The sequence below is a fragment of the Vanellus vanellus genome, assembly GCF_965231255.1.
Source record: "Vanellus vanellus genome assembly, chromosome: 20".
NCBI lineage: Eukaryota > Metazoa > Chordata > Aves > Charadriiformes > Charadriidae > Vanellus > Vanellus vanellus.
In genome coordinates, this window is record NC_138925.1 from 2,155,087 (window position 1) to 2,182,913 (window position 27,827).

The 27,827-nt window shown below is 54.2% G+C and overlaps 1 protein-coding gene across 1 annotated transcript; it reads left to right on the plus strand.

Annotated features, from left to right (window-relative positions):
* PLEKHM2 (pleckstrin homology and RUN domain containing M2) lies at positions 1-27,237 on the plus strand (the record flags this gene model as incomplete). The annotated part of the gene is made up of 21 exons (XM_082493346.1): positions 1-60; positions 12,076-12,182; positions 12,332-12,441; positions 13,373-13,472; positions 14,017-14,104; positions 14,591-14,777; positions 16,361-16,489; positions 16,876-16,935; positions 19,556-19,790; positions 20,952-21,731; positions 21,995-22,064; positions 22,152-22,242; positions 22,572-22,636; positions 22,980-23,068; positions 23,628-23,760; positions 23,848-24,038; positions 24,335-24,400; positions 24,903-25,062; positions 25,291-25,470; positions 25,555-25,671; positions 26,045-27,237. The coding sequence occupies 21 exons, from the start codon at positions 1-3 to the stop codon at positions 26,180-26,182; spliced, it is 3,156 nt and encodes a 1,051-aa protein (XP_082349472.1). The 3' UTR covers positions 26,183-27,237.
* Between the last annotated feature and the right edge of the window lie 590 nt (positions 27,238-27,827).

Below are 27,827 nucleotides of genomic sequence, written 5' to 3' on the forward strand. Positions count from 1 at the left end.
ATGGAGCCGGCGGAGGTGAAGGACCGCATCCTGGAGAACATCTCCCTCTCCGTCAAGAAGGTGGGCGGCGGGGGCCACGGTGTGGGGCTGGGGTGGCCCCGGAGACAGCCCCGTCCTCAGCCCTGACGGGGGTGTGGGGCGGGGGACCCCCCTGTGTGAGGGCTGTGGGGCAGGGAAGAGCCCTGGGGACCCCCTGTGTGAGGGCTGTGGGGCAGGGGACAGCCCTGGGGTGTCCCTGGGGACTGTCCTCTGCCTGTAGCTGGGGGACGCTCCTGGGGACCTCCCAGACACACACCGCCACCATACATGTGAGGCTGAGGGACAGTCCCTAGGGACATCCCTCCCCCCCAAAAGGTAGGGGGGTGGGAGCACCCCAGGGACATTTAGGGGACTCTTTGGTACTGGAGTTGTGGGGTCAAGGACACTCCGCCATTCCCTCTGCCAGAGGCAACAGATACCTTTAGGGATTCTTCTGTGCAGGTTTGGGGATGTCCCTATGGACCTCCTGTGCTGGGGATGTGAGGTTGGAGCCATCCTTGTTGCTGGTGCCATGGGACACCCCAGAGGCACCCCTGGGGGTGTGGGGTCACCCCTTGGCCCACTCTGCCAAAGGGACACTGCCAGGGTCACCCCCAGGAACCTCTGTCTCTGCTGGTGGGGATATACTGGGGCTACCCCCTGGGGTTCCCCCTTTTCAAAGGGTTTCTTTCCCCCGTGGAGAGGACTGGGGGGGATCCCTTTTCCTGGGACTGTATGGTGGGGGGATCTGGTTCAGCATGAAACCCTCTTTCAAGATGTCCTCTCTCCAGGCAGACGTACGCCATGGGTTGGCTGTGCCCTGGTCTGAGCCCTCAAAACGAGGGCTGTGAAGACGTGTGCTGTCATACTTTGTCTCTCACTGTGTCCTTCTTCCCCTCGTTTCTCCTTGTCCCTTGACATCTGCTGCCGGTGAGAGCGTTTCTTAAAGCCTGTCTTTGGTGGGGAGCATCTGTATGCTGACACAAAGGGGACTCGGATGCTGGAGTCTGTTTGGGGCGGTCACAGGAGTGAGTTGTAGGGACACACTGGAAGTTTTGGGTTGGGCCACATGTCCTGCCTGGTCCACATATGAGCTCCAACGTGTTTGAGAAAGAACACGAGCTCTGTTTGAGGAGGTAAAGGGAGTCTTATTCCAGTTTTCATCCCAAGTTTGTGGGGAAAGGAGGCTTTGTGGACTCACTGACATTTCTCCAGTTATTTGGTTTCTGCTGCCTTATGGAATAGGAGTTTTCCCGTGGTCTGCAATGTATCCTGACACGGATTCACCCATGAAAACTTGTCATATGAAGACCATCACAAGTGAATTCTCAGCAAGATTAAGGAATGGATGGCTTAACATTGCCTCTGGGATGTAAGATGGATGTGCAAATCTCTCCCAGCCTTTCTCTCTTCTTCCATGGGTGACCCTGTCCTCTGGTCTCTCACCTTTCTGTCCTCTAAAAATTAAGGATAATCTTTTATCTACCTGGAAACCAGTGGATGTTCAGCCTACTCCATGGATGTTACAACGCTCTGCAGTGCTACTGCCTCAGTTTCTCTGTGTGTATAAGGATATTCTACTTCCCACACAGGGTTCGTTGGACATAATTTATTTGCATTCAGAAAATCCTTGGAGGATCCCTATTGGAAATGCTATACAATTACCGTGGTCATTGTTTTAATTATTGTCATACTTGAAGAGGATTCCTAAACTACAGCTCTGCCAGCACACCTCTGCCTTGACCTGCCTCCGTCTCTGCCAACTCCTGTCTTGGTCCAGTGGCGAAGAGGGATTTTGGGGATTTTCAATCCTTCCCCTTTTGCCTTCCTGTTCAGCTCAGAGCAAGAAAGCTCGGGGAAATGTAGGAACCTACGTGAAACTTCAGGCTGATGGACTTATCGATACCATCCCAGAAAAAACAAACTCAACCACATGGTGAAAGTCCAGCGTTGGCACACGCCTGCTTTTTACCCCTGGGATGCGGTTCTTCTTCCTCGGGGATGTTGCTCCCTTTCAGCTGTGGAGCCGCTCATTTTTCCTGGTGCTTCCCTGTCTGACTTCATCCCTCAAGTCCCTGATATTTCTCTTGTTGTGGGAAGAGTAAGGTAGTAGGTCAGGGGAGCAGGTACACCCTTCCCACACCCTGGCTGCGCACTGGGAAATCCTGCTCTCGTTCATCCCCCTCTCCCTACTTCTGTGTCCGTCTTGAGTAACTCCTCGTCGCTGGGATTGTGTCACGGAGTGTGGAGGAGTTTTCCAAGTATCTCGCTTCTGATTTCGAAAGCTTCTTAGCTGTGTAGGTTGCTCGCTCCTTACTTTCACCATCGTTGCAGGTTTAAGTTGTGGAGCGGAGGGTTTGGATGTGTTTGTGGTGATGCGCACACCTCTCCACACCACTTTTCGGCCAGACGATGGTAGGTTTTCTTTTCACAGCTTCAGACCCAAAGAGGAGTTTGTGGACTCTCAGCAGTCCGTGCAGTGCAAGTCAGATGTTATCTTAGAAGACAGCCAGGACTAAAACCCACCTTGACACTGGGTAAACTGAGACAAGGCACCACTGAAGGCTGAGGTACCTGGTTACATCAGGCTTCGAGTAGCAGCGGCAGAAAAAACTACCTTATTTTCACCGAGTGGACGAGGGAAAACCATCCAGATGCTTGTCAGCTTCCCTCTGCTTTGGATGGGGAAGGCAATGAGCAGCAGCATGGCCCAGGGCAGGGTTTGTGCCACGGAGACCCGTGGCTGTGACTTTACCTGGCTGTGACTTCACTTTCTCCAGGGTGCTTCTGAATTTCGGGAGTTGGGGGGGTCAGAGCACAAGCAGGGAATAAATTCTGTACAAATCAACAGCAAAAAAAAAAAAGTGCTTTGGTTCCAAGCGAATCCCTCAGGCCTCGGTGAACAGGCCTGTTTCTCTCTTATTTTCCTAGAAAAATAAGAGGGATGGAGCACAGGTAGAAAAGGTGGGGATGCAAACCTGCCTGGAGAGGGTAATTATGTGGGTTTCTCTGTGTGATACCCAAGTGCCAGACCTGGACTGTTCACATACTTCACCCGTATCTCAGAGATCGGCGGTAGCTTTGCCGTTGACTGCAGAGGGGTGAGATGAGGCCTCGACCGCGGAGAGAGAGGCAGAACATCTAATTTAGACACCAAGTGACTTTTCCCCTGCAGCTGGAGAGGTGTCAAGCGGCTGCTGCTCTTGGTGGCTTCAGGAGAGGTTGGGAGAGCTCAGCAGTAGCAGGTTGGGTCCCTGCTTCATTTCCAGCACACATCCAAGTGAACTGGGAGTACGGTGTTTGTTTCCCATCTACAGCTTGTCCTCTCTGTCCTCCCTGGGAGGTATAAATTAATTCGGAGGGCAATGCTTTCTGCGCTGGTTACGTGGACGCAATGTGATGCCGCAGAACTCGTTGCGTCTGCCTTGTGACCATTTACTTTTCCCCTTTCCCATCCAGTGCTCCCTCACCCTGTTTTCTTCTAAAGAGGGCTGTGCTCCACGACAAATTACTGTGCAAAATTGATGCCTAACCCTTTTTTTTTTTTTTTTTTTTTTTTTTTTTTTAAGAAAAGTAGAATTAGGGCTTTATTGAGGCAGAAGGCTGGAGATGGGCATGTTATGGCTCTGGCATTCACGGCTTTCTGCACATCCTCTCCCAGTGGGCTGCAGACCCTTGTTCGCTCAAACGCTTGTTTTCTTTTAGGGGATGTGACTGTGTGTGGCAGCGGTGGGATGAGAGCTGCCTCCTGGCGCCTCACCATTGAACTCTTGCTGTGATAAGCACACTAGAAATGCAAACTGCTTCATATCTGTCCTTGGCCAACCATCTCCTGGTAGCGAAGAGCTATCACAGGTGACCTGGTCCCTGCTGAAGCTGGTAGCATAGATGTTTTGTATTCTTTTGTTGGATTTCTGTGCCCTCCTGGACATGGCCGTGGGTTCAGGGGAGATTTATTGCTGTCCTGCTTGTGATTAGGTGGCAAAAATGCAAAGTCCTTAAACAGTGCTTGTTTTTAGCAATTCCAGGTGCTAAACTTAAGATCAGAATCCAAGATTTTTGGGACTCTTCTCTGTTTTTCAGGCTTTCCTGCTGGCTTTGAAGGACGCAAATTCCCATGAACTCTAGAGCAGCTGATCCTTGGTGCATGTCAATCAGGTGGAGCAATGTTTTTTGCTGATGTTGCAGGAGTTCTTGCCAAAAGCTCTGGCTCTGCTCTGATTATGCATGACTTTGGGAAGGTTTCCACTTTCCCCACAGTGAATTAATGCTGGACCTTTTCTGCTTGTCTCCGGATCAGATTTTCGGCCCTGTACCAGTGAAATGCCTTTGCAGACCCGCAGGCTCCCTGAGCATTGCGTTGCAACATCTCTGCTTCTCCTGCACGGCAAGAGAGGGTAGATTTGGAGATGGCTTAGTGCCCCCATGTCCTGGAGAGGAGCAGGTAGTGCTGGAGTGGAGCATCCCTCTTCAAATCATGGAGAGAATGTGCTCATCTCTGGCTGGGTGGATTTATTTAGCCCAGCTGCTGCGACACAGAGGTTGCAATTCTGGAGATGTGAAAATAACCAAATTGTGACTTGCCTTCTGCTTCGCGTTGAGGGGCACCTCGCTGGCTCTAAGACCACAGGGGTTTTTATCTCTGCCAGGGTACTCCGTCTCGCTCATGCTTGCTCCAGGCCGCATCTGCTGTGGCCGTGGGGAGCACGCAGTAGGGATTGACATCGCTCCTGTTGGCAGTCCCGGCCTGCCCCTTTGCCACATGTATCAAGGTTGCCAGCCGCCAGACCACGAGACCACCATAAGGCCGTGGCTGAAGCTAGCGGCAACCTCGCGGAGCTTGTAAGTCGGCTGTGAAGACACAAGGGTCGCTTGGGTGCTTTTAAGAAGTCTACAAACTCTTGCAGCTCCAACACTGTGTATTTTAGTGGTCCTCTAAGGGCTTTGCCGCTGTTTTGCAAGTGAACGAAGCCGTTTGTGATTCTGCTGAGAGCGCAGCAGTGTATTTGTTGGGTTACTTGAGTATTTCGAGGTTTATCTCGTTTGAAATTCCTAATGCCGCATCCTGACGCAGCTCTGGCGACGATACGAGGTTCATCGTCTGCAGTTGCAAGGGGATTGTATTCTGTGGGGTACCAAAACTCTTCTGGTCCTTTATACCCAGAAGAGGTGTTTCTCAAAACCAGCTCTGGATCTGCTGGTGGACAAGGCTATGATAGCCTTTTGGGGAGAAAAAAAGTCCCGTTTGTTCTCCTACAACTAGTGCAAAGCATTTCACTGGGAGAGCAGTTGGTTTAGGGGGATGAATTACAGCAGCGCATTTCGTATGAGGAGCTGAAGCAATGCCTCTGAGCCTCTCTGCCTCCCATTGCGCAATTCCAGTGGCTGTTGAGTGATTTCAGCTTTCCCCGCTTCTGATATCCTGCTTCCAAGAGGAGAAACTGAAATAACAGCGGGCCAGAGGACTCGGTCAACAGGGAGAGATTCAAAGCCGCTGTGTGAGGAAGCAGCAGCTCTCTGGGAGAGCAGGGCACAAGCACCCTGCGCTCGCTTGTTTTGGTGTGTTTACCAACAGATTTGGGTGATTTTTTTTTCCCTTCCTGTGAAATATGTTTTTTCTGTTGTGCCAAGTGTGTGAACTTTTCTGTGTCCCTCCAGTGAGCGCAGGGATCCTGTTCCACAGCAGCCAGCTCCGTCCCTGTCCCCTGCTCACCGTGACAGAGCAACGGGATGCTCCCTGTGACTTGCAAAGTGTCACCACTGGAAAAAAATCCTGTCCTTGGCTGAGCCACGCATAGGTCCAGCCTGCTGCAAGGTTCGCTGCTCAGAAATAACGAAGGAAAGCCCTGGGAGGGCCTTCGGGGTGTGGGAGCTGATGAGTGTATGTGTCCCAGGAGGTGACAGCCTTGCTGGCGCTGGATTGTGAATGCTTCAGGGCTCTGCGTTTCCAGCCACGGAGCATCTTTGCTGCGGGTTTCAGCTTCACCTGTTTCAGGCTCCTGCCTCTGCACATCATGAGCGTGCTCTGTTTCTCTCCAGGCTGCTCCAGCGTCACTTGTGGTGCCTTTAATGTGCTGATGCTCCGAGTGTGTCAATGTATTTCATCTAGAAAGCCACAAGACCCAACTGAAGTGTGCCAAGTCCAGGATGGGCACTGAGGCTGGTGCTGATTTGGAAGCTTGTTGTAAGAAACGTTGAGTCAGATCATGTATGCAACCTCCAAAATGTCCTGCTGGAGCTGAAGTTTCAGGGCTTTGTGTTATACAAGCGTACAAGAGGGAATAACACCCCTGCCTTGAAATTCAGCCTGCTTTTGTGGGTGGTATGGAAGACTAGGAGTTTTCCAGGCAGAGTAGTTCAACCTCTTTATCCATTTGCCGTTGAATGTCTGTACTCCCCTGAGCAGGTATGAGAGTGCCAGTTGCTTATCTGTTTTCTTACATGTCTGTCCTGCCCCTTCCCATTGCCTCTTCCCTTGGGATTGAGCTGTCATCGTCCGCATGGCACAAGTTCAGTCACCTGCCACGTGGTTTTGGTGCTCTCTGGATTTCCAGGTTTGCTCCTGAGGGTGTTCAGCTCCGGGTGCAGCCCCAGACTGAGTACCAAGACCCAGAGCTGGCTTCTTAATCGGCATTTTTTTAATCACGTTGTTAGATGGCTTTGCAAGCTATGTTCACAGCAAACCGTGTCAATTTGCTCTTGCTGCGGAGGGTTATTTTGGCTGTGCAGTCCAGTAGGTACCGTGACACCATCCTTGTCCGGTTGGGCAGCGTGCTGGAAAAGCAAGTGCTGGGAGCAGGCGTGGGAAGGGGTTTGAGTCTAGCAAAGGGTTTGCATCTCCAGCTGCCTGCCTGGATGGCTCGCAAAATGCTGCCCTCAAAGAAAACCACCTACTTGATAGCTTGGACAAGGTGTCTTTTCAGTCGCTGGGGAAGAGGGTGAGAGGAGAGGAATTGAGGCTGAAGAAGGGCTTCTGCAGTTTCTGTTATGTTTTGTCTGTCCGCTTGCTGCTTTGGTGGCACTGCTTTTGTTTTACGTTCCTGCAGCTGGGGAAAACCACCTGCGGTCCGTGTGCTGTGGGTGGGAAAGCGGGTTTCAAAGCGCTTCTCGCCTTTCCCATGCGGCAAGCGCTGTGGTTAAGGGATCTGGAGGAACGCGGAGTGCCCGACTGGGCTCTTTTGCTTTTCTTTCGCCATGTTTGTCCTGCCAGGGAAATACCAAGCAGAACAAGGGAAATGAACTTGGTGTTGGAGAGCTGCTAGTGAAACATCTGTGGGCCGGATTTACGGAGAGGAGATGGAGACTCGGTTGGGTTATGGCCAGCCATGAACAGGTCAGGAGACCGTATTTCAGTATTTCAATGCAGTTGTAGAAATACTGGAGAGATTTCAAAGGAGAGCTACAAGAATGATTAGATTTGGAGCGTGGACTTTAGAGCACGCCTGCCTGATTGTTTTCTGGCATCTCTTGTGACACAGGAGCTCTGCAAATGAGCCTGCAGAGCTTCACGCTCATTGAGAATGGGTGCAATTAGCAGGCTGTAAAATGGTGCAAGGAATATCCTTTCTCGTGCGTGCCAGAGTGGGGTGGGGTGTATCACTGCCCCCCCAAAAATATAATCAACTTGTGATTAATAAACAGCAATTAAACCCACCTTCTCCTCAATGGGGATGAGGTGCGATTGTTCAGAGCACAAACCCCGTGTTCCCCCCGTGCAAACCGGCTCTCTGTTCCCTGTGGACAAACGCCCTCCTGCTCTGCTTTCTTCTCAAGTGTGTTTAACTCACCGCTGTCAAGTGTTTGGGCTTTTGTAACCAGTTCACCGATGCAGGTTTTGTCCCACGCTGTCGCAACACCGGTGTTCAGACCCGGTTGGGGCTGCAGAGTGGTCTTGGTGGATGGCGGGGATGCCTTCTGCATGCCGACGGTGCTTATTTTGGCCGCAGGAATGTCTATAAATAGCCCCGGGTCAGGGCTCGAGGCGTTCACCGTACCCCACACAAGTTCTCCATCCAAACCAGCCTTCAACCCTTCCTTCTGGTTTTGGAGCACAGAGGAGATGAGCATCTCTCCGGAAAACCCAGAGATGACCAATGTCGCATTTGGTTGATGCTTTTTAACCTTATTGCTTTCCTCGTTCCTGTTTTTTCCCTAGCTCCAGCCCGGCTCGCTGCCCAGATGTGTCAGGGAGCTGCTTTATGAATGCTTCATAAAGTTTGGTCACCACCTCCCAAACAGGTCCGTCTGCAATGCCATGATTAGGGAGAGGTTGGTTTCAAATTATTCGTTTGTGTTTTATAGCAATTTACAGGAGAGAAGTAAACACTCCATATAAATGCCATGTTTTCAGGGCGGTGACACGTCACCCCTGCCTGTGCTGCATGATCAGGGTCGGGTGCTGGGATCATCCGTGGTCTGCGCCTCTGCCGTAAGATGCTTGTGATTTCCTACAGAAACCAAAATTCCTACAGATTTTTGGCTAGGCGGAACTTGGAGCGGGCCAGCGGGCCTTTGGAAAATGATGCAACTGGATTTTGTTCACCAACTGGGAAAGCTATTTCATTGTACCTTTCCTCCGTGTGTGTCTTCACCCTTCTTCCCAAGCTGGAAACGCCTCCCCATCAGCTTTTGCAAGTCTCAGCCTTTTGTCACCCTCACCATAGGGATGACTCCACCCAGGAGATCCCGAGGCTTGTTCTGTCTTGTTTCCTCCCTGGACACGTGGTAGCTCGGTGGCGATTCGCCTGGCCGATCTCTTTTTGGGGCTTGTTGTGCTCCGGCAAGCGGTGCACGTCCTTTGCTTGGGGCTGTGAGCAGTTGGCCGTGTTTATTTTGGAGGGATGCTGGAAACAGCACTATCCTTTGACACAGCATGATCCGGGAAATGTGGCAGCACATCTTTGTCCCTGCAGGTAGGAGCGAGCTGTTGGTGCGCTACCCTGTGACCGACAGCTCCTAAACTGTGACTCGGAGCGCCTGAATCCAAATCCGAAACTGCTGAGCGTGCGTTTCTCTCTCGCAGTGTCCCACGTGCACAGGGCTGGCGTGACCCTCGTGACTCTGAGGGAGGCACAGTCACACCAGCTCATCCTCTGGCTCTTGACGCTGCAGAGGGGCAGACTTGAGCCTTTTGGGGTAGGTTTGCTCTGGACACCACTATGGGGCTGGGTTTTCCAGCAGCCTCCCCAGGAAGGGGGTGAAACGCAGTGGTAACTGGTTTGTGTGGGGCTGGAGGCTGCGTGCTCCTTGCAGAGCAGCTGAAAGTAACACCAAACCTTAATATAACGCAGAATGAGCCCTTCAAAAACGTAGATCGCTCCGTGGGGGGAAGATTTGGCTTTTCTCCAGAAGAGAAATCTGTTTTTCAGAAATTCCCTGGTGCTCCTTGATGTTCAGAGGTGTTGAGGTGAGACAACCGCCGTTTGCGAACAGTTTGTATCCTCTGATGATGGGAGCGGGTCGGTCCATGTAGCAACGGAGAGGGCTGGGAGCTGTGAACTGGCTGCAGGAAGGACTGTAACAAAGATCTAAGTTCTTTTTGGAGAGGGAAGGAAAGAAAAAAGAGGAAATGCTTCTATTTGCTCATCTGTCGCTGCCCAGACTTAGAGTCTCTCTGTCATGGGGAATTCCTCCAGACGATGACACAAACAGGCTCCAAGTTCCCTCCAAGATGACCTCCCCGAGCTGTGCGTGCAGAGCTGGCTGAGTGGCTCTTTGGTTTTAGTGGTAAGCTGATGTAGGGCCTGGTTATTTTTGTTCTCCCCTAGCTGTCTCCCACAGCTGCATTTCCCCAAGCCGGCACAGAGCCTGCAGAAACACCCAGGACAGAAACCCTCCTCCGAGGGTACCCCGGCTCTCTGCAGAGGCAGCAGCCTGCTTGGGATAAGCTGGGAATTTCTGCCTTCAAATCCTGGCTCGCATCCCGTCTGGTAGGGACTTTGCTTCCTGCCTCATATTCCCCCAAAATGGGATATTGTGGTGAGCTGCAGAGAGCTCTTGAAGAGCATCCCCCATGGCTCCATCTATCCGTCACCTGGGGGATACGGCTCTGAATTACAACTTTGTTTATTCCTCTAGTGTCCTCGCTGCGGGACTGAGCTTAAAACACTGGCTGCAGGTAGCTCCTGAAATATTTATTGAATAGTGGCATTTTAGGGCATTCTCTTCCTTGCTTGGGTCTGGGCTGCCTATTAATAGTGTAAATCTTCTGGCTGAGCTTCCTCCCAAAAATGGATAAGAACTGCTGAGCTGAAATGCTTTAGATCTCACCTGGGCTCTGCGAACCAAACATTATTGCGTAGTTTCTTCCCCAGGGGATTCACCTTCTTGACTAGACGGGACAGGGACAGGCTGAGCTGCGCTGTGCCATCAGACGAGGGAATTTGGCGGCGATTCTTCGGGCTCAGCAGTTCTTTCCCATGTAAGGGCTGGGACCTGCTCCATGCAGGAACATGCCTGGTGCTCCCGTCTTACCTAAGAGCTCCAGAGAGAGTCAAGGTCTTCAAGCCCAGGGGGGTGTTGGAGCTACATATATGCATATTTTTAAGAGGATTGGGAGCAGTTCCCCAGGGGCCGTGAGGCTCTCTGTCCCCCTTGATAACTTTTACATCGAGACTGGATGATTTTTCTAAAGGAGCTGTTCTGGCTCTAGTAATAATTCAGGAGGAAGAAACCAGTTTCTGGGGACAGGTCAGACTCGACAAGCACAATGCCATCAAGTTTTTCTCTTTTTAAATCTCCTGTGTAACTGCTGAGGTTTGGCAAAGACGTATCGTGTCACCAAAATAACGTGCGTACGGGTGATGTGTTGTGGCTCAGCTGAACCGCGCTCGCTTGTCGCCAGCCAGAGCAAATAAACGTGGCATATTCAGCTGAGATTACATCCTGGGTGAGTAATCTCCCCGCCTGAATGCCAAGTATGTGCGAGACGGGGACCTAAATAGATCTGTAAGCTCCAGGGGCAGGAGGGGGCCGGTGGGTCAGCTGGGAAGAGAGAGAGGATTTGGGTCTAAAGGGATTTCTAGCAGGTTTTGCAGAAGCAGAAAAGCAATTTACTCTGCGTCGAGCCTCCGAGGGCTGTTGTCAGCAGAGCACGGGGCCAAGCGCTGACTTCAGAGCTAACTTCGCAGCTGAGAATGGGTTAACTGAGGATGAGTGAAGCTGTCCTGATTTTTTGAGAGAGCGGCAACTACATGATGCGATGTGTCATAGCAATGTAGCCTCACCCCAGCAGAGGCAAAAGACTCGGGTTTAATTGAGCTGCGTTTGTCCCATATGCACGTGCCTCTGTCTGTATCTGCGCTGCCCTCTGCGCCCTCCGAGTCCCTGCTGCTGTGCGGCCAGGCAATCTGTACCAGCCTGTGTTTGAAAGTCTGGGGCAGCTCTCAGCTGCCTGGCATCGACACCCGGCATCGCAGCGGTTATTCGAGCCGCCTGTAACAAGAAAACCTTTGTCTCTTCCCGGGATGCTGAAACTGCGCTGAGATTTTGCACAGATGTAGCACAGAGCGCGCGTGCTGCAAGATTGAGGCTCCTGGACTCGGAGCATCGTTTATACCCGGACACACCGTCCCTTCCCAACCAGCGTTTTCCCATGACCAGACCCTGAGACTGAGGAGGGGACTCGTCCATGGCAGAGCCCGCAACAGCCCGGAGCTCTGATTTATTTCTGCTCTGAACTACTTTGCGATGGCTGCACCGCTGCAGAGGAACCACCAAAACCCCACAGTAGCGTTGGCTGTAAAGGAGGAGGCTGTGCAGCCCGGCCCGCCGGCTTGGCAAACGGGGAAGTTGGTTCTGCAGCTGCAGCCATGCCGCTGGCTTGTCTCTGGAAAGTGCACAGATCTCTGCAGGCAAGGTTCTCCCTATGAGTTACTGCCTTTAGGGTACTCTTAAAACCAAGCGCTACACCCCGTAAGTAACCTGCATCAAGGCTTAGCAAGCCGAGAGATTAAAAAAAGCTATTTAATGCTGGCTGTGAGTGTCTTGGCATCTCCATCTGCCGCCTCAGCGGGCTGTAGAAGGGCGTTTCAACCATCCCACCTCTTCTTTTTGCAGCTGCAGAGCTACTTTGCCGCCTGTGAAGACGAGACGCCGGCCATCAGAAACCATGACAAGGTTCTGCAGCGCCTCTGCGAACATCTGGACCATGCTCTGCTCTATGGGTAAGCGTGGAGCCTGCCTCTGGGCTGCTGGGATGCTTTTTACCGTGCTTTGCTGTGACCTCAGCATGGGGAAGCCATTTAGGCAGTAATTGGGATGGAGATAATGAAGCCCTTGCTTAATCTTTCTCTGGACTTCTTTCTTCTTCCAGCCTGCAAGATCTTTCCTCGGGCTACTGGGTGCTGGTCGTTCACTTCACCCGCCGGGAAGCCATCAAACAGATAGAAGTGCTTCAACACGTGGCCACCAACTTGGGACGCAGTGAGTATTCGCAGATGCTGCCCCGGCTCCTGAGGGCAAACCTCAGCTTGGGGACATCTGGCAGGAGGCCCAGGCAGGTTGTGCTGGCCGCGCGTTCGAGGGCTGGGGCTGCCGGCAGACTGAGGGAGCCAGCGCTTGCCTCGCTCAGGCCAAGGAGGTGGGAGTCCTGCCATAACTGCCTGATGGCTCTAGAAATAATTGCACCGTGTCTCAGGATCAGGTGTTGGGGCAAAGGCGTAGCCCTGCTTCTGCTGCCGTGAAACCAAAGCAACCTGCTGGGTGGTGCTCCGGGAAGGGTTTCTGGCAGACGGGAGGCATCACCTCTCTCGCCCCAGAACGTCTCACTGTAGCTGCCGTTTGCCTGATGCTGCTTCTCCCCTGCTGCGAGTTGTCTGTAGTGGATGTTTGGGACCATCAAGACCACTTTTGATGCAGGAGATGCTCAGAGACCTCCTCTCTGCCTGATTATCCCAACACCCTTCATCTCCTAAGCCCCGTACTGGTGAGAATGGGGCTGAGCGCAGACTCCACTGTCACCTTCTTCTGCACTAGAATTTGTGTAATATCTCAAATTGCACCTGCGCTGATTTAGAGCGATTCTCCCTCTGTCTCTCCTGTCTCCTGATCCCCGCTGGAAATGCCAGCAGGGCTCCCGTCCCGCTGGAGAGACACAGTTAGTTGTGTCTGCTTCTCAACTGGCCACCACACGGTCTCTTATTCTTATTCTGTCTCCAAATCACAAACCTGCCCCTTCATCTCCCGCTGATACAGATCCCCACAGATTTCCCCAATGGTCAGTTGCTCCCCTGAAATGGTACGAATGGAAATGAACAATCTGACCGTGGTTTAATTGATCTGTGATTATTTCCAGGCTTGCTTCACTTCTCAGGTGTTTCCTCACAGATAAATCTCTCCGCTGCTTTCCTTTCAGGCCGGGCATGGCTGTACTTAGCCCTCAACGAAAACTCCTTGGAGAGTTATTTGAGGCTGTTCCAGGAGAACCTAAGCCTGCTGCACAAGTACTATGTCAAGTGAGTATCCCTCCTCGTTCTCGTTTGGGCAGTGGCTGGCGTCCCTTCTTGTCAGGAGCAAGCCCTAATTTGCCAGTGGGGAACAAGCAGTTGATCAGGATCTGACCTTTCCTTGTGGGTTTTGCAGAGGTTTTGCCTGATTAATTTAAAGGTGTGGACACACTGTCCTATATAAGAGGGCTTGCATGCATCTCTCCTAGTTAACTGCTTTTGCTCCCAGTCCCAGATGTAGCCTTTGTATTCTTCCATGTTTTCGAAGAAGCTGCTGAGCTCTTGTCCAGGGACACTGCTCTGGGGGACATCTGGAAATCTGGCTGTAGCTCGCTTTGGGGACAGCACATAGTGGATGCCCGCCTGCTCTGAGCCACATATATCTGCCCTTAAGCTCCGTCATTGCTCTTAGGAAGAGAAAAACTGCAGGCTTATGGCTTTGATGCTGTTTATGTGGCAGCCCAGAGACATGCCAAGAAAACAGAAGGGCACTTGTAGCTCTTTCTTCTCTTCCCCACATCTCTAAAGCTCTCCTGTTTTATCCACGCTGCAGGAACGCCCTGGTTTGCAGTCACGATCATCTGACCTTGTTCTTAACGCTGGTGTCCGGGCTGGAATTCATCCGCTTTGACTTGGATCTGGTGAGTGTTTTATCTGTTTCTCTTGGCTCTGGGAGAGCAGAGGGAGTCCTGGGTGTCAGAGGTCCCACCACTTGGTCCAAGGGTGTACCTTCTTGTTGGTCTTGACCTGAAAACTTGAAGCTGCCACTTTTAGGAAAGGCTCTAGGCTGGGATCTTTGGAGATCCAGCAGCAGGATTTATTCCTATCGCTCTGTGCTGTTCAGAAGAGGAGTGAGGCAGGTGAGGGGAAGCCAGCTGTGGGGCAGATTGATGGGGATAAAGGAGTTGAGCTCTCCAAGCATGGTACGAAATGCTGGCGTCCCTCCAGGTAAACACAAAACCACTGGCTAGCCCTCGGTGTCGCAGTGGAGCCGATGGATTTCCCCTGAAAGACAGCAGAAATGGACAGTCAGAGGACGTTCAAGGACAGCCCCATCGTTTCGACTGTGCTCATAAATGTGTGCAGTGACTCAGAGCCTGACTCACCCCACGCTGTCTTCTCTGCAGGATGCTCCTTACCTGGATCTGGCCCCGTACATGCCAGATTACTACAAACCTCAATACCTGCTGGACTTTGAAGACCGCCTGCCCAGTTCTGTGCATGGCTCAGACAGCCTGTCCCTCAACTCCTTCAACTCGGTCACCTCCACCAACCTGGAATGGGATGACAGCGCCATCGCTCCATCCAGTGAAGGTCAGTGGTTTTTTTGGAGACGAGTGCGGTCAGGGCTGTGCGTTCCCACATCCTCTTCAGCTGAGCTGCTGCACCAGATGAGACGCCGAATGAGGTAGCAAACGATGGGCTGGAAGAGCAAAGCCAGAGACCCAGCAGTTAGGCTGTGAGTCTCTCCCGTCTTGCCTTGGGAGGTGCTGGGATTTAAGCTCTGGAGAACCCCTTTGCTTTGGACCGGGAGAGAAGGACTTCCCTGCTTGTCACTTCATCAGGTCACGTTTCCATCCTGGGGGGTGTGTTTTAGCAAGACCTGGAGAAGTCTCCCCATGGAGTGAAAATCATGCCTGTATCTGAATGTGGCTTCCAGTTCAGAGCAGGCATGCAGGGCTGCAGAGGACCTTTTCTAACAGTCCAGAGACCCACATATGCTGGAAGTGGTGGGGAATAGTTTCCAGAGTCTTCTCCTTGTATTCAATCTGAGGGAAAGTGGTCTCAGAGGTGCTACTTTTACATCTTTATGCATCCTAACTTGAGCAGCCTGATAAGGTGTCATACTCGCCCCTGTATATCAGAGAGGGCTGATGGTATTCCTGATGAACTGAGAAGACGTGCTTTTTGCTTGCCCCCTTGATATGCTTCAGGCTGGAGCAGGGAGCTCTTGTGCTGCACGAAGCATGTTCACCTGAAGGAACAGCTCTGCTGCTGCTGTTCCCAATCTAAAATACGTTGGCCTTGTTTCTTTTTTGATGTCGGTTTGAACAAAACGAGATCAGGGGATTCCAGAATAGGTGGGGTGATGTGTGCTGGTAATTAGATACAGTGATTTCAGGACTGAGTCCGCATACTCAGGGTTCCCTCTGAGACAAGGGTCCGCCAGTTGCCTTTTATGTGTGAGATAGGAACTGCAGCCATTAAAGATGCTGAGAAGGAACAGCCCCGGATGGGCATCAGCGTCGTTTTAGCAAAGAACTTCAAAGCACAGCACTGTGTCGGGCTCACCCGTGACATCTGCACTCATGCTGTAAGCGTGAAAGGGTTTGTTTTCGGGCACTTGCTCATGCCAAACCTCCAGCACCCCCAGGTAAGCTGGAGACAGCACGCAGAGCCCAGTAATAAAAGTCACAGGAGGAAGCTCCTCTGTACCTAGAGGTTTGGTATAAGCAGCCGGTTTGGTGCCTGCTGCACGCCCTGGGCTTGTATTCCTGTTCCTTCCTCAGCAGAACATATCTTGGTGCCAGCGCAACTCCTCCCTGTCCCTATCGACTGGGCACTTGGGTTTGGCTATGCTCTCCAGCCCGTCTGGTGGATGGAAGCTTAATTCTCAAGAGAAGAGGGGTTTGGAGTAGAGATCCAGGAGATTTTGGAGCTAGGTTTTGGTTTTGGCATTGTCGCGCACTGTTCTGTGTGTCCGGGCAGCGGTGGTGATCTGTGCTTCAGTTTCCCCATGTGTAGAGGGGTTTGGTGCTGATGTAGAAATGCTGTCCCCTGTTGTGGGACCAGGACGGTGGAGGAGTCGGAGCCCCGGCAGGCAGGCATCATCGCTGTTCCTCCAGCATGGAGAAATTTAACTTCAATAACTGTTTCACTGCTCATCATTTCGACAGGAGCATCTCGCTACCCCGGGAGTGTAGGTGGAGCTGGGGATTTTAGGATCAGAGGACAAGTTTTGCCCTTTAATCAGACCAGTGGCTTTGCAAACATTAATGAGTCAAACATCACAGTATCTATGGGAGGTAAGTGCAAAGTGGGGAAACTGAGGCACAGAGCAATTAAATTGATTCACAAAGGGCATTCCTGGTTAGGTACATGACACCAACCAGTTTTCTGGTTTAGCTTTCCAGCAGCTCGCATAATGGGGCCTTCATCCTTGGCTGGTCCCGCTGTAGCTCCCGTAACACAAACATCCAGCAGGAACGACCGTTAGCGCAGCTGGTTTCCATTTGCATCCATGTTCCCTAACTGTTTTCTCATGCGTTTCAGATACCGGTGGAAGATTGTTTTGTTTCTCTCCTTTCCCATCTCCCTCCCCAAATCCCCCTTCACACTCTCCCCTGTCCCCCCCAATCCCTCCCCACTACTTGTATTTCTAATCCTGAGTTTTTATCCCTCATTTTTGTAGATTATGATTTTGGAGATGTCTTTCCAGCAATGCAGACCATGCCCAGCAGAGACTGGGAAGGTGGGACATACTCATCTGTTGCAACATTTTGTTTTTCTCTCTGCATTGCTGCCACGTGAAGCTTGCTGCATGCTCCCCGGTTCATTTCTTTAACAAGCAACCACTGCATCTTGATGGAATTCGGTAGAGGCAGAAAAGAGTGGAAAAGATGCCCCAAGGTGGGAGATTGTGTGTCTCATTTGTGAGACCACGTGCAAAGCTTTCCCCAGCTCCTGGCGTGCACAAGCATGCTCGCCTGGCTGTATGTCCCGGAGCGGAGGGATATTTTCCCACCTCTGACCGTGCCCCCGTGTCTTCTAGACGCGTCTGCCCCAGCGCTCGGCGTAGCGAACATGAGGCTGGAGTTTCGGGTGCAGTTCTGTGGCTCCTCGATAACGTTACAGCCCATGTTGATAAAGGAGCCTTTATACCAGGTTACAAAAGAAAAGCTGCAAAATTGCCCGTGCTGCGGCGCGGGCAGGCGGGGATCGGCGCCTGTCCAAAACGAGCGTGACGTGCCAGCTGACCTTACGCTGTGAATTTCCTCTGTGGGGTAAAGTACGCAGGGTGCTGATTGAAAAACTGATCCACCTTCATTGATTTCCTGAAAGCCCTGGAAAACAGCTGAATTAATTCTGCTTTCTTTTAATTTGGGGCCTTTTGTGGGGGATTAATGTGGGAGGTTTTGTTTTCCATGGACTCTGGTCTCCTGTGTCAAAACATCTCTCTTGAAACCACAACATCCAGCACATCGCTCTGCTCAGTTTGGGTCGCTATGTTTTTGTTTTAAATTTTATTTTACCACTTCTAAAAGCAACCTGTCAGCTATGTTTGGCCTTTACGGTCAAAAGCACGTACCCATTTTAGAGCAACTCGTTCTCCTTTCTCCACGTGTGTGTATCCTTTGCACGTCACGGGTGTAAGAGACCTTTCCACTTTACCCCCCGGAGGAAATACACCCACGCTCTGTCCTTTGCAGCTAAAAGCTGGATGGAGCCTTGGGTCCAAATTGCCTTGGCCGGTACCGCCGGAATATTTGGGGAAATTCTGCCTGAATTCCATATGGATGGCTCTAAGGCTCTAACACGCTCCCTCTCATCTTCTTTCTTACCCCGTGCACAGAGATGCTCACAGAGATGGTTTAACGTGCCCTTGAAGCCTGAGTGTACACCCAGAGAGGACAAACCACGTTTCTAAACGCAACACCCAGCGAGCAGGTTAACCACGGGTGTTAGGTGCAGGCTGGGAGAAGCCAAGGGACGCTGGAGGCAAATCCCTCTGCTTTTCAGAGGCGTGCACGGCTCCCGTGTGATCCACCGATGCTCCAGGCTGGGTTACTGTGTACTGAGCAAACCTCAGCCGTAGCGAAGTTTTCATCCTAAACCCCACCACCACCACCACCGCCACGTTAGCTCACTGCTGCATTCCTTGCTGTTTGTACACAGAGTGAGAGAGAAAAGAAAGTTGAGGCAGTTCCCTGTTTTCCGTGGACGCTTTTGGGGTAACATTCTGTATTTTGGATAAAGTTCAGGGTTTAGGCAAAAGAAGCGACGTTCATTTTGGTGATACAGGCTAGAAGCCTGGGGCTGAAACAGCTTTTAAACGTTTTATTTTCCCTTTAATGTAGACATTAAAAATCTACCCGATTTACTTCCCGTGACAGAGCTCACCCCCTCCCCGCTGCAGGGCAGGCGTTTCAGCAGGAACAAAGCAGCGTTTTGAAACCACCCGTCACAAAACTGCCTTTATCAGACTTTTATAAGAGGTTTCATTTTCCTACTCGAAAAACCTACACCCCCAAATCCGTCTGCCAGGGCGGCGATTTCTTTCAGAAGGGATCTCCCTGCCTAGCAAGAGGTTTCTAGCTGGCTTTGGAAACGAGGGGTGCTGGAGAAGAGAAGGGTGTGGGTAACCTTCCTTTAACCAGGACTTTGTGGATGGATAACTCCGCGCATGACTCCTGTAGCCCTTCTCCGCTGCTCCTTTTTTCCCTCTGAAGACTAACACAGGCCAAGCCGGTTGTGCTACGACCTGTCTGTGCAGCCTGCTCTCCTCGGACCCCAGTGAATGCTGCGTCCCCCGTTCCCTCCACCCACTTCCAGCCCCCTGCGTGTGTCTCACACAAAGCCAAGAAAAGCAGCCGGGTCCGTAAGGATCGCTGCGCTGTGGGCTGGCTCCATTTCTGCCCTTCTAGCCGAGCGAGCATCTTCCTCCGACCCCGTCACGGGGAAGAAGCAGCAAATGCAGGGCAGCAGCCTCGTTAGCTCGCTGTCAACTTGCTAAGGAGCACCGTGACCCCAAGAACCCTCAAGTTCCTTCCCAAGGATGCTACCTCTACTTCTTAATCCAGCTGCCAGCTCCTGGGTGACCGAGCTGTTATTTCCAGGCGTTGCCTAAATTGCAGCGGGTGCAAAGCGCAGAGCGATGCTGGGTCACGCACTGGCCTCTGTCCCTCCTCCCTCTGATCTCTGAAGCTAAGCTGATCCGATGGTGCTCTGCCAGTGCCTGGGATGGTGTCACTTGCGATCAGTACGGTGACCATGTAGTGCCCCAAGCCCCCAGCGTGCAGCTTTGCTTGATTTGGTTTGATCCAGGTGCGGGATCTGACGTTAATCCCACTCTTCCCTTCTTGTCTTTGCAGATGGAGACCTCACGGACACGCTCAGCTGCCCGCGCTCCACTGCCTCGGAGGCCAACGGCAGCAAGGCCTCCGTGAAGAGCCCGACGCTGCGCTATAACCCCTTCAATGAGGAGAAAGCTGATGCTCCGTCCTCCACTGAGACCACACCGGTGCACACAGCTTCCCAGGAGAAGGCAGAAGCCACCCCTGAAGGAACAGACCAGTCCGAGAGCTGCACAGAGCTGGAGGTCATCAGGTAGGGACAGAGCCGCCTGGCCTGGAAGCATACCTCTGAGTGTTTGATGTGTGATAATGTGCCACCCCTTCCTTCTAGCCCAACAGAGACAGCATCTGCGGCGTAGCCTTTATACAATCATGAGAAAGTGGGTTTATACCTCCAGATGTCAACCAATGCTCTGTAGGTGTCAACAGAGCCTGTCCCGTGGGTCTGTAGAGCTACCAGTTGGCTCGACATAAAAACCTTTCCCTGCCAGTTTGTATCAGAGAGCTCAGAGGAAGCTGTGGGGTTTTATTTTAGGCTTTCTCCAGCTGGTGGCAGGTTTGCAGCAGCGCTGGGTCTCATATCTTCTCTCCCGTCCTTCCTCTTGTTTGTCAATGAGCTGTGGCTAAACCTGTTGAGGGAGATGCTTCCGCAGACCTGCTGGCCTGTGTTTGACTCTTGCAGAGGAGATCCCCAGGGGTCCCTCGGAGCCCTTAAACCCAGACAAAGAGCTCAAGGCTCTGTCTGCTCCCACCCAGGGTGGGGGCACCCCAAAACCAGCCCAGCAGGCCTGTGCTTTGCTCTCGCACCCTGTTTTTCCCTGGGAGGTGCGGAGCAGCTGGGTTACGTCGCACCCTGCTCTCCTGCAGACACACAGGAAGGGGAGCACCACACTCGCTTCCCAAACAAGAGTGACCTGGCAGCAGTTTGGGTGCCATGGGAGGCCCGAACCCTTCCGCAGCCAACATCCCCGTGTGCCGTTGGGCTGGAGCGGGCTCCAGCCTGCACCTCCCTCTTCTGGCAGCCGGGGACACGGCATTCCCACGTCCTCTTGAAACCTTCTCCCTTCCCAGCATCTTGCTCTCGGGCAGGGATTTCTCCCATGTCTCCTTAGCTCCGCATCCCTTTGTGATGCCCTTTGTAGCCAAAGGAAGCCCATGGTGCTGTGTCCAGCCTCTTTTCTTTTTTGGATAGGTAGGAAACGTTGTCCATACCCTGCTTTTCCTGTGACGGCTGGCATGGAGACAGGGGCTCTATGTGGCCGCACATTGAGTGATGTTCTTGATATAAGGATTTCTCCGCAATAGGGAAAATTGCGGAGGAAGGTTGTTGGGAAAGGGTAGGATCCCTCTCTGCTTTGGAAAAGCCTAAGCAGGCACAGATGAGTGACATCTCTATTGGTCTCTCACCATGCAGGTTAGCCAAAAAGAAGAAAACGGGCAAGAAGAAGAAAGCGAAGCCCGAGGAGCCGGTGAACACCCCTGCGCCCGTAGTGCCCGAGAGCCAGCAGGCCAGCGGGGACAGCGGCGTGAACGGGCTGAGCGACAGAGAAGATGCGCAGAGAGACGATGGTCCAGCTGCACCGGCTGGTGAGCCAAGCCCGGGTGGGCAGGAGGAGGGTCGCGAGCGCTCTGCCCTCAGCCAGCTGGCTTTACACATCCCTGAGATGAAGGACACGTCCATGGAGAGCGTGGGGCAGCCGCTGAGCAAGGTGATGGACAGGCTCAACGGGCAGCTGGACCCTGGCGGCTGGAACGCCCCCCTGGAGCCCCCCGGGCAGTCCTTTCGGACTGGCACGCCAGGGGAGACCCCGGATGGATCGTCCTCTGGCGACTTTAGTGAGGGGATTTCAGCCCCCATGGACTTCTACCGCTTTACCGTCGAGAGTCCAAATGCTGCTGCACCAGGTGGTGGCCACCATGACGCTTCAGGGCCTGGCCAACCGCCACATGTTTCTGGTAGCCCTGAGGCTCCTGAAGAAGAAGAAAGCAGAGAGGGAGAAGCAGTTGGGGCAGTAGAAGAGTCTGGAGGGGCGAGTGATGAACCCCAAAGGGACCAGACAGAAACTGCCAACCCCCAGGCTCTCCGCGAGCCGAAGAAGGAGCAGCCCAGCCCTTCCCTGAGCAGCGCCGAGGACTCTGGCGTGGAGGAAGGGCAGGGCAGCCCTTCGGAGCTGACCCATCCCTCCGAGTTCAGGTGAGGCTGGGCTTGCTGAGCAGGGAGAGCATCTTCCAAACAATGTTGAGCTCAGGCTGGCACTTTTCCCTTTGTCCTTGGTTTGGGGAGCAAAGCCCACCGTTTTCCAGGATGAAGATGAGGCACGAGGGGTCAGGAGGAGAAGGTCTCGGGGGGCCAACAGGTGCCCAAATCACGGACAAGTTCAAGAAGGAAGGGGATTGCCCTTCCTGGACTCACCCAGCCCCACGTCTATGTCTATCCTGTACTGTCTCTCTTCACAGGGTGGATAACAACCATCTCCTCCTGCTGATGATCCACGTCTTTCGGGAGAACGAGGAACAGTTGTTCAGGGTAAGGTGGTCACGATCAATCTCCCGCAAAGGACTGGCTCTGTTCCTGCCTCATCCGCGGGCTGAGAGCTCTTCTGTCTCCACACAGATGATCCGAATGAGCACCGGGCACATGGAGGGGAACCTGCAGCTGATCTACGTCCTGCTGACAGATTGCTACGTGTACCTCATCCGGAAAGGTATCCCATCCCGACAGCCTCTGTGCTCAGCTGCAGGGAAGGAGGCTTGCTTGATCCATGCCTTGTCCATAAATTAGGGCACCATAGCTCACCACCTTCACTGCCAGCTCCTCCCAGTTACTTCGTGTCCCCAGGAGCAGTGGCAGTCACAGTAGGGAGCTCAGGTTGACTTGTCCCCCAAGAAGCCGTGGGACACGTGCCCCAGGGCTCCGTGCTGCCTGGGACACGGCTTGGTTTGCAGGTCCGTTGCTGCTGATGCGCAGCAGCCCGGATCTGGGCAGCGCTGGGCTCCTTTGACCCCGCTTCACGTGGCTCTTTGTGTCTGCCAGGGGCAGCGGAGAAACCGTACATGGTGGAGGAGGCCGTTTCCTACAACGAGCTGGATTACATTTCGGTGAGCGCAGCCGGGGTCGGGTCAGCCCTCTTGGGGGGAGCAGGAGGCGAGTTGGGGGGATCTGTCCTCACCTGTCTGGCCGCAGGGGTGTCAGGAGCATCATGGTGGGGTGTTTCTGTGGGGCTCTCTGTCCCCAGGGAGCGTTTTGACCAGTAGATCTTTGGGATTTAGAAGTGATATCCCCTCCAATCCCACCTCTGCGGGGGCCCAGCTTGCTCATACCTTCGCATGGACAGCTGAGGGACCGCTGACCTGCTCCCCTGGGGCCAGAAGCCAGGTTCAGTCCTGCCTCGCTGCCCCTCGTCCCCCACCCGGCTTCCTTAACCACTTGGATGTGGCACAGGTTGGGCTGGATCAGCAGACGGTGACTCTGGTGTGTACCAATCGGAGGAAGCAGTTCCTGCTCGACACCGCGGACGTGGCTCTCACCGAGTAAGCAGGGACGGGGGCGGTGAACCGTGGTGCCTTCCTGCCGGGGTGCAGGACCTCCGGACAGCACCTTGGACTCCCAACGTGACTTGGGGGATGCAAGAGACTCCGGTGACAGCCCTTCACGACAAAGTCTTGTGAACAGAGGAGGTTTGGGGTTTGGTTTGATGCCGCCGGCTAAAACCTGCAGGCACTGGGCAATGCAGGCTGCCTGTCCTTTGTGTCACTTGGAACGAGTAGGGACGAGATGTTGAGTTTCGAGGCACGTCCCCAGGTCTCTTGGTGTGTTGTCAGCTCAGGGAGGTGACCTCCTTTGGGCCTGAATGGTCATAGTGGGATCTGTGTTGGAATGGGTGTCTATCTCCGAGCCTCACCCGTCTCCTTCCTGGAGCTCAGACTTTGCAGCCACCATCACCTTTGGTCTCTGGGTGGATTTTGAGACCCTTTGGTCTGGAAGACCAGGGGCCCACGTTGAAGGGAAGCCCCTTCAGCATGAGAGCGCACGAGGGAGATGAGGGGCTGTTTGCCGTGGCCTCATCAGAGATCTCCATGTCCTTCTCAGGTTCTTCCTTGTCTCCTTGAAGTCAGCCATGATCAAAGGGTGCCGGGAGCCCCCGTACCCCAGTATCCTCACGGATGCCACCATGGAGAAACTGGCACTGGCAAAGTTTGTGGCCCAGGAATCCAAGTGCGAGGTGAGCTTGGATATCACAGCCATCGCTACACGTGGCGGAGTCCCACGGGAGACTCCCTCCTGTTGACTCTCCACCTGACTCTTGCAGGCCTGCGACGTGGTTGTGCGTTTCTACGGCCTCGTTCACTGGGAGGATCCCATGGATGAGGCGCTGGGACCTGCCAACAGTACCTACACCTCCACCGAAAACGCAGTCACCAAGGACGGCATCCTGCACTACAAGGCGGGGACCTCCTACCTGGGCAAGGAGCAGTGGAAGACCTGCTTTGTGGTGCTCAGGTGGGCGCTGGGGCTGTGGGTCAGGACTGGGGTCAGCCAGGGCTTGTTGGAGAAGGTGCTGGGACCAGTTTGCTGCCTGGGAATTGTTTGGGGGATGGAGAGGACCCATCGTGTCACCTGGGGAGGCTAAAGCCACCAGTTGTGGCTGCCCAGCAGCAGGAATGCAACCCCACGGGGCTGCGCGGGTGGAAGGCAGGGCAGGAGTGGCTGTGGGGCCGAAGGCAGAGGGGGGTTTGTGCAGTTTCTGGAGCTGAGCTGACTCCGGTTACCACCTCTCTCATCTTCCCCAACGGCAGCAACGGGATCTTGTACCAGTACCCGGACCGCACGGACGTCACCCCTCTGCTCTCCATCAACATGGGGTAAGCGGCTGGGAGGATGTGGCACCCAGACCTGGCGGGGATGTGGGGATCAGGAGCTCCTTGGCATGTTCAGAGAGGCGTTTTGGGGCAAATAATGATCTAATCCGTGCCGCAGAATTCCCTGCTCGCTGCTAGCTGGGTAAAGGTGCCCCTTTGCTTTGTCTCCGGTGCGTGTAGCTGGAGAGGGGCTTATTTCCTCCTGGGTTTTGCACCCCAAGCCCACCCTTTGATGGGAAATTGGCCTCTGAAGGGCTGACGTTCCCCTCCAAGAGCCACGCTGGGTGACCTCCACAAACCCACCATGCTCAACTCCAGTTCTACCACGGTGTGTAGAGACGGAGGCCGTCCCTGGAGCAATGGCAGGGGATGTCACAGATGGTAAAACGAGTGCTTGTGGGGAGAAGGGGTGATGTGTGGCGCAGGGAGGGCAGACGGAGACTGTTTTCAGGCTGGCGTTGGCCTGTCCGTCCCGCTCATCTCCATCCTCCCCCCTCTCTCCCAGCGGCGAGCAGTGCGGGGGATGCCGACGCTCCAACACCACCGACCGGCCCCACTCCTTCCAGGTGATCCTGACGGACCGGCCCTCCCTGGAGCTGAGCGCTGAGAACGAGGAAGACATGGCGGACTGGATGCAGTACTTCTGCCAGGCTGTCTCCAAAGGGGTGAGCCGGGGACAACCCAGGCGTGGGTGCATCGACCCCTTCCTTTGCCCGGAGCCCCTTTGGGACACAGCCCAGCCGACATGGAGCTGCCGACGGGAGCGGGGATGTCTGGCAGGGATGGAGCAGGCAGTTTTCTCCCAAAACAGGAGGCCTTCCCCATGGGGCACCCCATGGAGATGGGGTTCCTTCATGCCAGATTCTAACCCCCCCTTTCCCCACCCCGTGCAGGTGATCCCCCAGGGTGTTGCTCCTACGCCGTGCGTCCCCTGCTGCCTCGTGCTGACGGACGAGAAGGCTTTCACCTGCCACGAGGACTGCCAGACAAGCTTCTTCCGCTCGCTGGGCACCGTGGAGCTGACGGACATCACCGCTGTCTCCACAGAGGCCGGCAAGGAGTACTGTATCCTGGTGAGCGTGGTGCTGCGGGACCGGCCGGCCCTGGACTGGGCAAGGACCACGGTGGTAACGCCTCACCTCTCTTTTGGCGTTTAGGAGTTCGCTCAGGACAGCAAGCAGTTCCTGCCCCCCTGGGTCCTCTATTTTAGTTGCACTACAGAACTGGAGAGGTTCCTCTCGGCGCTGAACGCCGCGTGGAGGAACATCTACCAGGTGAGCGTGCGAGGCTGCGTCACAGCCTTCCTCCGGTGAGGAAGAACGAACGGGGACAGCACCCTCCAAGGAAGGAGTTGGGGAATTGTTCCCTGTAGGGTGAACCCGGCTTTCCAACAACGGGCAGGAGAGCCGTGGAGCTCCCTGTCCATATAACCATGGGATGCGGGACTCGGAGCTTGAGTCCCCTGGCATGCGAGCCATGGGCATCCGGGGCTGGCAAGAGGAGTGGAGATGAACCTGGGTCACCTCCATCACCCGTATTTATGGCACAGGCGACTTTCCCGTCTGGTTTGGAGGTGGTTTTACTACAGGAGGGGGAGAAGTGGCTGTCGTTCGTTCCCCTCCTGACTGCCCCACACGTGCGTTGCAGGTTGACCTCCTGCACAAGGCCATTCTGGACGCCGCCGTCAAGAAGAAATGCGAAGACGCTCAGAGCCTCATCGACAGCGCCTGGCAGCGCAGCGACAGCCTCTGCCGCGGGCGGGCAGAGCGGGACCCCTGGTGTTAACCCCAGCCGGGGGGAAGGACGGCTGACGGGGGCCCATTTTCGGAGAACGGGGCCTGTGTCCAGCTGCCCCGCAGCCAACTGGCACCCCAAAACCCTTCTGCCGTCGCTCGGTCCCCACCGGGAACGTGCCTGCAGGCGTGGACCCCGCATCGCATCCCCACCACGCTCTTCACCCAGTCGGGGACGTCCGGCGCGTTTTGGGGAACAACCGGACGCTTCACTACGCTGGAGATGAGGCTGAGCTCTGCCACGTTTCTTGTACAGCTGTGCAGGCGCCCTCCTCCTCGCCCAGCTGCCATGGGGCAAAATAATTTGCCTTTCACGGAATAATATCCCACTAGTAGTGAGGGAGAGGGTGGGAGTGGGGTGGGCTGGGGACGAGCGTCCCCCCCGGCGCAGCAGGGAGCGGGACTGAAGACTTGTTCATTTTAGAACAGGGTCGGGGACGCGGAGGTGGCGAGACGGGAACACTAAATCGCTACCGTGCATGTTTTTCTCCTCGCTAATACAATCACCGACTACGGCACCGCTTCGCCTCCTCCTTCTCCTGGCACCTACCGGCGGCGGGAGATCTCACCCAGGGCCTCCGGACATCACGCAACCGCTCCCCAGCCTCTCCGTGAGATTTGAGGCGAAGGAAGAAGGACCGGGGCCAAAAACTTGGCCTTAAATAGCCCAGCACGGTTTTAGGAGATCTCGGAAGCCGGTTTGAGGTTTGGACGCTGGCCCCGTGTGCCGGGGGGGAGAGAAGGGATCAAGTCCCGTGTTCTTCAGGTGTCCTAAGGGACGTTGTTGCGCGACTGCCACCAAACATGTCCCCATCTTCTGGGCTCGCTGTATCCGAGGCCGGCGAGGACCTGTCGCCACTTGCTCTCCGCAGCAAGCCCTTTGGGGCGCAACCCCAGCTTTTAAATAATAATAATAATCCGGAGACCTTCTCATGTAATATATGTTCACGGGGCCTTTTTCTGGGAGGAAACGTACGTGACTGAATGTATATGTATATACATCTGCTTCCTTTCCCCCTCCCCAAATAAATATCCATTGGTAACTCACATTTGGCCCTATGACGTGTTCCCGTGCCGGGGGCTGCTGTTCCTCCTCTTTCCCCCCCCCCACCTCCGTGATGTTGGAGCCCGCGGTGTCGTTTTGGGGTGGGGAGAAGGAGATATTTAGGCTGGAGAGGAGGAGGAGGGGAGGACGCGCGCACCCCGGCTCCTGGCTGAACCCCAGCGGCGTTAACCCTGCAGCGGAGCACGTTCACAGCTTCAACCGTGAATTATCCATCCTGACGCTCCGGCCCTGTTTATCCCTGGATCCGGGAGATAGTCCCAGTCTAGACAAGGCATAAACAGCCACGGGGCCACCCCTCGGCAGCGCCCACCTTTCCCGTCAATCCTCCCTTACCTTTTGGGGTCAAAGGAGGGGATTTTGGGGGGCTATCGGGGATGGGGCAGCGACTTGGGGGGGCTTTGGGTTTTTTTTTCCTCCTCTTCCACCCCCAGTAATGACCGAAGTGGCTCAGCCACGGCCACCCCACGGTGAAAACGCGCGTCCGGAGGGGGTCACAGCAGAGCCCTAAAAATAGGAAGCCACAAGGGGGTGGGGTGGGGGGGACATACAGTGCCACCACCACCCCCCCGCT